The following is a 9,212-nucleotide window of genomic DNA, read 5'->3' as shown; positions in this document are numbered from 1 at the left end:
AAAGATCAAAACTGCTCCCTATGTGAAGGAACAAGAATTAAAATGGATTTTTTTTTTTTTTTTTAGCGAAGAGACAAATTTTACATAACTGTACAAATTAAAAATGTTATGCAGTGGAGAAGATTAAATGGAAACCACATCACGTTAAGTATTATCCCAGTTTCCTGTGCTCTGGAGAAACGTTGCTATATTGAATACTACTTGACCGATCTGAAGTATTCAACTCCTTAGGACAACCTAAGCAGTATTCTAAGTAGAAAAATATTACAAAATGTCCTTCCACCTATTCCAGCAGAAATACACCAGGAAAATTAAGCCTGAAGAATAACTACCAAGAATCCTGTCTGTTAATTCAAGTCTCCTTCTAAATACAAAATATCAAGCTTTTTACCATGTGCTCAAAGGAGTAATGGAAAAGAGATGGCTGGCAATAAGCAGTACCTATTTTGCACTAATATGAAGCCAAGACAGATATATTTGGGAGCCACTTTAATGTCTTACTCCTTTTTGGTGTAATAGTAGGTAAATATAAAATACTGGCACCTGCTTAGTTCACAAATTCATGAACTAAAAAGTGGACAACTGCCTTAGGGAAGGGAAGCATCAATTACCTAATTACATAACAGGGAGCTGGGCATACAAAGAAAAGGGCTCAGAAGAAATATCTTGAAATCTCAAAGGTAAGAAATGCTGAAGATGAGGACTGAAATGAGACTAACCAAATGTTTTTAAGATGAAAAATGTTGCCTCCTTGAAAATATACTTTTGCCCCATATAAACAACATTTAAATAATTACCCTTAAGGGAAACATTCTAAGGAATACCACAATTTGGAGTTACTTAACAAGACAGCAAATAAAACCTTTATGCAGCTGTAGCAGCTATTTTCTTTGGATGGTTTATACTTAAACTATTTATTTGATGCATCTGTTATCTTATGATTACTTTTCCATTCCTTGAGTTTTATAATAACTTGAATTTAAATTCTGAATTTTATTAGAGCCTGCTACATTCATTTTAGTGCCAGATAAAGGTATCAAATAAAGGGGAACTCTTGTGTGGGGTAAATAAATTAATTCAAGGCCAGAAATTGGGGTGTTATGGTGTAAGACATTTGAGGGTCCAAAAGTCATACAATTGAAAGATATTTCATTATATTTCAATAATTCATCTATAATTATATTGCTATGGTGTAAGTAGCATATCAGTATTTAACTTATTTACTTAGATCTTAAAAATATCAGAAATGTGATCATACAATCACCCAGATCATGTTACTGATCATTGGGAGAACACCCTAAGTAATAATGTGGTCTAACACACATATAGGGCCAATAACTTAGAAATTTTCACCATTTTGAGGTACCCTGTTCTTAATAAATATGACAATAACAGGTGCTTGAAATGTGGGCAAGGTGAATAAGTAGACTTTAAATTGTATACTTTTATAAAGTATTTGAGAACATACTCCAAAAATTGAGATACAAAAGGAATTCCCTTATTGAAAAAAAATAGTCACAGCTATCCTAGTAGGTTTCTTTAAAATAACTTATCTTATATAAAGCCATTTGTTATTTATCAGTAATAGTAATTTATCAGCATATCAGTTATTTATCAGCATATCAGTTATTTATCAGCATATCAGCATAGTTATTTAAGAAATCAGCAGTAATATAAAAAAATAAATAAAAAATAAATAAAAAATAAATAAATAAATAAAATAAATAACTAAAAATAAATAAATAAAAGGCAGTTTTTCAAGGGTAACTGAATCCGTAATTCCAAGACGGACCAGAATATTGAAATTAACTCAGAAGACTTGATTTTCTGTTCCAGTGGTTTTTTGTTTTATAGAGGTTTGGAAGAATTAATGAATTTCAAAACAGCTAATTTAATTCATTCAACCATAGGATCTGACACAGTAATTAGAAGAAACTGGTCTTTTAAAATGTCTTTCCTCTATTACTTTCCTTTTCTTATTCTTGCCTCTCGATTAGCTATATATAGTTACAAAATATATGAGTCAGGATTTATGATGATATGAAAATTACACTATAATCAATAAAGGAAGAAGGGAAGGGATGATTTGGCTCTATCTCCAAAACTGTTACAAAGAGAATTTAGTGTATTTGTTTCTCTTAAATCTACTTCTATTTTTCTCCTAATACCAGAAAAGAGTCCTTTCATTTAACATTTTCATATGAATTATTTTTTAGTTCATTTTTGATGTGACTAAACGAAAGCTCTGTGAATTTTAAAGTGCAATTCACTGACACTAACAGCCTGCATGTACCATAACTGCTGCAAACTCAGTATCTTTCTGGTACTTATAAGTAGAGTGAGGATGAAGATATTCTCTAAGTGGGCACTCCTCTGAGTGTTTTCTGAGCTCTTCTCAAAAGCCCATTCTAGATTATTCAAGGAGGCTCACCAGTTGATAAATTAGCTTCTCTTTCCTTCCTTTCACTCTGCCTGCCATTTTACCATTTCATTTTCTGTCAAGTCCTCCAGAAGAAGAGGCAATGAAAATAAACGAAAGTGAAACCCACTGATTTCCAATATTCACAATGCATCAATTACACCCTCAATCATTAGGGTATACCAACCATTCTTCTGGATCATTTCCCCTTAGCAACAAAGTCCCTTCGGTTTATACTTTACTAGTATCTTCTACTAGAACGCACAGTTTTAAAAAATGGCTTGAAGAGCTAACTAACACATTTCTAGACATAGTCAACCTTACTATAGATATATATGGACATTTTCTGATTATTGTAACCCCGTGCCTGATGGGGTCACATTCTGTGAACTAGCTACAGAGTTTGGTAATAATGCACCTAAGATTTCCCATCATTACTAAGAACGACCATAAGCTAGGACTACAAAATTTTCATTGACTCAGTGAGAATTAGGTAGCCATTTGGGCCACTGAAAAGTATAAAAAGTTATTTCCGATAATCATTGTGGACAAAAATGTGAACAGGATAATACATTTTGAAAATAGTTTAATATTTGCCATTTTTGTTGCCTGTGCTATTAATATATACATTGGTTCAGTAATAAATATACTATTACATAGAGTGCAATATTTTTAGTATTCATAACTGGTTGAAATTAATGCTGCTATTATCTCAAGAAAGGAATAAATAAATATCATGCCCAATTCCAAACTAATGCTCAAGAGGTTATCATTAACAAAAACTACAAAATAAACATGTTGGGCCTCTTTAAGCATGATTCCTGTAAACATCACAAAAAATCGCTTTTCTCAGTCCTGACATTTCGTGTGATGGTTTTAAAACAAAATACAACACACAAATCCTACCACTTCTTTTTTTGCATAGGGGATGAATTAATCATATTTTAAAATGCAGCAATCATTCAGTGAAATGTCTTCAGCACACAGCACTTGTTTTCGGTATGAATTCAGAACTTTTGAGCAATAAAAGTGCTCTGCATAAGTTTATAAAATATGCTTTCTGGATTTCAATTTAACAGAAAAATTTCAAAACAAGTCATAGTTATAATTCTAAAGTATTATGTACATAATATCTGACTACAGGAGGAAAAGCCTCACCGCAGCACAGCACAGTGTACAAATAAGCACAGTGCTTAATAGAATTTCCCTTTAGGTGTTCCTCACATCAGTGCCTCTGGGGCTAATGATTACGTTATACAAGGCCCCTTCTACTTGTTGCATCCAAAGTGGAAGGGGGATGTGAGGGCAAATTTAAAGTAGATAATGGGGGGGGAGAAAAAGGCAAAAATACAGTACATATGCTTTAAAGAGTGCACTTTATGAAATAGCTTGCTTTATTCATATTCTTTTATAAAGTGCAACATTACTTAAAACAGAGACATGTACCTTAATATTTTGCAATAACCATTAAAACAAATTGCCAGGAAAGAGCAGTGCAAAATTAAAAACATACATAGCTTAGCATGCATCTCAGATGGGTCCCCAATATAGAGCGTGGGACCTGAAGTTCTTATATCTTTTGTTTTTTACTTTTTAGAAGAAGATTAATAATAGCAGGTTATCGTCATAGGTAACCATAAAATAAAAACAATAAGTTAAAATCCTCTCTGAAGAAATAAGTATATGCCACACATAAAATTCATTACAGACTCTTTTTCAAAACAGACCTTTTTTGCTGATAAATCACTGTTCAAAGGGTGCAAGTCTCTTAAAAACCCACGATGCCCACAAGGCGAAGCAAAAGGTATCATCACAGTACGAGGAACTCTTGTTGGCAGACATCTGAAGAACCTGTGACTTATTGTGTCAGCAGCTCAAATCTCACCAGTCCCTAATTAAATTGACAGACATCTTTGCTCTTTCAAAAACAGTCCTGTTGGCACCATGCTAGGTCACTAAACAGTATGACATGTGGTCTATTCACAGTAACATTCTCTGTCCAGTGCTTTTGGATGAGGATAACCAATTGGGTTTTCCTGAAAAAATTCCCTGCGAGGCAGATTCCAAGGAGACCAATGAGACACGTTTTTCAAAGCACAGAACCTGGCCGCAGGCGCACGATGAGGGAGCAGAAGGGACAGTGGATCACCCGTTATGCGCCTACCGTTCCTATGCTGCTCAGTCTGAGAACTGGAAGAGGGTCTCTGGGTTATTGCTGTCGGCAGGATTGCTGGGCTGCAATGTCTTTGTGGGTGTCCTTTTGCCATGAGAATGGGAGGAAGAAGAGTGAGAGCTTTCACTGGAGCTGCTGCGCGTCTCGGTACTGGTGCTGGTCTTCTTCATTTTCCTTCTCTTCGCCAAAGGGGCCTTATCAACATTCTGAAGGCAAAACCCCTCTCTCTTGTATTTGTTAAAGGCCTAGGGGAGAAAACAAGGGGAACCCCCATGAAGGTAAAAGGATTGAAGTCTTCCTGGCCGTCATGACTTATAGAGAACTTGCGTTTGGCAAGCTTGGCAACCACAGCTTCAAGTTGTTCTGGGAACATGGTCCTTAACACCACTGTATCCAAAACTCCGGGCAGGGTACAGAAGCTCATGGGAAAGGGTTTCTGAGGGCTCTGTTTAAATCCACCTGTTAGGGCGTCCAGGAGTCACAATCCTAATAAATCTTTTGAAGAGGGCAGGGCTACCTCTCAATTAAAAAACCATCGACGGACTAGAAATTCTTGAAGAATGTTAGCAATCTAACTCACCTCTCTCCACCACTTTGACTAGTTCTGTGTCTGAGATTTAAAATTCCAACCACAAAGTCCCAACACAGAGCCCCTGATCTCCACTCCCACGTCAATGCAGTTTGGGTACATCTTGGACACAATATATGCAGAGAAGATTAGCTCTATAAACCTCAGCCTGGCTTCCTCCTCACAGCAGCCTGTCTTTACTTTTCTTAGATTCAAGCTTAGGCATTGCTGAGTGACAACCTTACATCATATGTCACTGACAAGATTTGGATCACCTGCCTCAAATGCTTGCAGTTCATCTCTTCACACCTCACCAGATCCCAGTTTATTAATATTTTAATCCATTTCTGCAGCTGAAGAGGAAATGCTATCCTGTCTCCTTTCTCAAGATAATCCTTTCAGAAGTAATTTAATTTCTCTCTAACTCATTGGCTCCTTATCCTTAATGTATTTGCATCTGCTTGGCACGAATGTGCAGAATCTACAGTTATTGCTATGCAGTCTCAGCCTTTCAAGTATACAGTCTTTACTTAATACCAATTAATTTACTTCTCATCCCTCACAGTCTCTAGAACATATTATGCACAAAATGATTTTTGAATGAATGGACCTTCACATGTGCCTTAGTTCCTAATGCCTATTTATAGCTTTTACAGACAGTCATTTAGCTTATTTGAGAGAAAAAGTGTTCTAATATAGACTTGTGGTTGCCAAGGGGGAAAAGGGGTGGGGGAGGGATGTATGGGGAGTTTGGGATTAACAGATGCAAACTGTTATATATAGAATGGATAAACAACAAGGTCCTACTGTATAGCACGGGGAACTAGATTCAATATCCTGTGATAAACCATAATTCAAAAGAACATGAAAACGAAAGTGTATATATATGTATAACTGAATAGCTTTGCTGTACAGAAGAAATTAACACAACATTGTAAATCAACTATACTTCAATAAAACAAAAATTTTTTTTAAAGTTCTAATAGTATGCATATTGTTTTCCTTACCAAGTCAAAAATTTCAACTATTCAAATATCAGACTACTGCCTCATCTTGCAAACTCATTCTAAATGTCAAATAAATATTTTGTGGGTTAGCAGTGACTCTGGTCCCCATGCACGTTCTGTTTATAAATGTGTTTATATCATGAAGGGATTTATAAAAGCATATCTAAAATTAAAGAACCCATTTTAAAAATTGTATTGCTAAGAGGGTGTCTCTTAGCAATACATTATAGAGTAAGAACATCTATCTGATCCCTTTCCAAACCGCCCTACAAGTGCAGAGCCCAGAGCCTTACATGGAAGGTTGCTTTCACACAGGTGTGCACAGCAGCTCCTGAAGACCCTAGAATGTCTGGAGTCATCAGAGGGTTTGAGGATAGCTGACTGCCATCTTGAAGCCATTCATTGTATCTCAAGCCAGACATTTTAAGTCTTTTATTTGGATCGACTGTGAGAAGTCCTGTGGGAATAAATAAGATATTTTTATTTTATGATTTGTCATTTCAAACGTAGTTTAAAGTCAACCTCAGACATAGATCACAATTATGTTCACAAGACATGATGGTTTCTGAAAGGCGTCAACCTCCTACAAAGATAATTACGTACATTTTCATGTACATTTAAATCCCCTAGTGAATACCGGATGCTAATAATAAAGCCCACGGTAGCCTATATCTGGAGGCTGTAGGCCAGCTGGCTTTCCAATCAGGAGAAAATAACCACCTAAAACAAGGACTCCCACTAGTGACCAGGCAAACTCCCCCAAAACAAAGAGTACCGAGATTTACTTCATTCATGTACAGGGAATGTGCAGGTATGGAGATGGACACTCAGAGAAGAGCTGCGGGGAGGCACACAGACAAAACCCAGGTCTCATCACATTACAGGACAAGTGCTGTAGCACGAGCCACACGCACGGCAGGCCCAGGGGAAAGACTCAGCCTAGGGAGTGCGGGCATCCTGGAAGGCTCCCAGGAGACGAGTCCTGGGGGATGAGCCGTAGTGGGTTTGATGAAGAAGGGTGCCCTTCTTCAGGGATTAGGAATAGCACGTGTACAGGGGAGCAGAATCCGAGCGCTCAGCACATTTGAGGAATTCAAGTGTTCGAGGATGGTGGAGCGAAGGTGACAGGAAGCAGAGGCAGGCAGGGCCAGGCTGTGAAGGGCTTTGAATTGTGAAGGCTGCACTATGGAGTTTGACCTGAAGCTCACGGGGACTGTCTGAAGGATTTTTAACAGAAAAGAGGCATGATTGCATTTGGCTATTAGGAAGGTCACTGTGCCGATGGATGACACGTAAAGTGAAAGGAAGTGAGACAAGTTGAAAGCATGTTGTGGATTTTAGGAGACAGACGATGACAAGAACTAAGGTGACAGCCATGTGAATGGGGAGGAGGGGTGGCTGGGAGGGATGCTGCGCCCGCAGGACCGGGTGCCTGGCTGCGGAAGGCGAGGGAGGTCGCGGGGATCTAGGGTGATGCTGGGTCCTGTCCTGGTGATCTGGCTTCGTGGCCATGTAAAAGGAGGGGGAAAGGAGGAGGCACATGCTTGGGGGAAAGGAGAGTAAAAAGGAAGAGGTTCATTTTGAAGGTGTGAGACTGAGATGCTGGTGGATCCAAGTGCTAGTGCACGTAGTGAATGTGGATAAGATTAGTGAGGGAGAGTGTTCTGAGAAGAAAATAAGGCTGAATAGAGTAGCCTGAAACCTTTTAGAACACACAGGGACTCCTTGAGTAATTCACAAACAAATATATGTCATGGGTATGATTCTACTTCAGTCACTACACATCATATAAAATATGAAATTCTCCATTAGATTCTTACCTTGGATCAAATCTTTAGCCTCTTGGGATACATTCTTCCAGGCTTCTCCTTCAAAGGAGAAATCTCCCTTTTTAATTTTCTTCATGATTTCCACCGCACTGGTGCACGTCAAGCTTTTGTCATGAGATTGGAATGGAACTTGCCCTGACAACATTGTATACTATCAAGAAAAAAAAAAGGAGCAAAACAGAATGTCTGCCAAAATCACCATCAAAGCCACTCTGGTAATTTCATGACCAACTTAGCGTAATTTCCTAGATATTACACTTAGCATTACTGCGTTTAAAAGATTACATGGCTTCAATCACTGAAACAACCAACACATTTCAGACTTGTATATAAAAAGGAATGGCTTAGTATGATATCAAGATTTAAAGCCATTTTGATAACTGTATTCAGATAAGAAGAATAAAAAAGGGATACTCTAACCATCTCAAAAGATGGTATTAATGTTGACAGGGGGGTGTGTACATGCCAAAGGCATTGCAGGCCCTGGCTAAAATGGCCCAGCAGGGATCAGGGGACGCAAATGAGAATGGATCCTGAAGACGCTGAGCTGGAGTGGGTGTGTGGAACATAAGACCTGGCTGACGGAGAAGAAATTATTGCCATGGAAACACTTGTCTGAGACTCAGGATTCAACATCCTGGCAGGGACACCTGGAGCCAGTACGAGTAGTCAGCTGAAATGGCTCTTTGAAGCTCGAACAAAACTGTGTACTGGGATCAGCAGATGCACTGATTCGTAAAGCTGCAGCAGCAGTCGCTGTACTATGGACACGGCACACTCAGAATCACCCGAGGAGGTCCAGAAGACACAGCAAATTACATGCATAGGTGCCCATCACCTCTCTGTTGCACCAATGCTTCTTCCTTAACTCACACCTATGGCCTCACTGAGGGGGGCTCCCGATGATCAACTGATGAAGGAAGAAAGGAAATTGGGCCTACTTGTCAGGTGGGTTGGCATTCTTTCACTTGGGTGCAGCTGGCCTGTTAGAACATGAAAAGCTCAGTGAAGGCACCAGCTCAGGACAATACCCTGTGGGGATGGGGTGCTGTCCTTTAGGACTGTGCTGAACCAATGGCTGATCCATTGGTGCTGGGTCCCCCATATCTAGACTCTATGGGCAAACGACCCACTTGTAGAATTCACGTTTCCTGTTCCTGCAGCCTTAGGGTCTGCTCAGTTAGAGATCTTGGTTCCACGAACTCAAGGGATCAGC

The 9,212-nt window shown here is 38.8% G+C and overlaps 1 protein-coding gene across 1 annotated transcript in view; it reads right to left on the bottom strand.

The window, feature by feature from the left end:
- Positions 1–3,113: 3,113 nt before the first annotated feature.
- RPS6KA5 (ribosomal protein S6 kinase A5) overlaps positions 3,114–9,212 on the bottom strand; it is a 187,288-nt gene continuing 181,189 nt past the window's right edge. Inside the window, exons 15-17 of the mRNA XM_082841951.1 lie at positions 7,988–8,147; positions 6,461–6,624; positions 3,114–4,837 (exon numbers count right to left, since the gene is read on the bottom strand). Of these exons, the coding sequence (XP_082698077.1) occupies positions 4,598–4,837; positions 6,461–6,624; positions 7,988–8,147 (564 nt within the window). The 3' untranslated portion in view covers positions 3,114–4,597. The remainder of the gene's footprint in view (positions 4,838–6,460; positions 6,625–7,987; positions 8,148–9,212) is intronic.

Source organism: Leucopleurus acutus (genome assembly GCF_964270905.1).
Source record: "Leucopleurus acutus genome assembly, chromosome: 1".
NCBI classification, from domain to species: Eukaryota; Metazoa; Chordata; class Mammalia; order Artiodactyla; family Delphinidae; genus Leucopleurus; species Leucopleurus acutus.
Note: the sequence above shows the minus strand (reverse complement) of the source record. Positions and strands in the feature narration are given on the sequence as shown.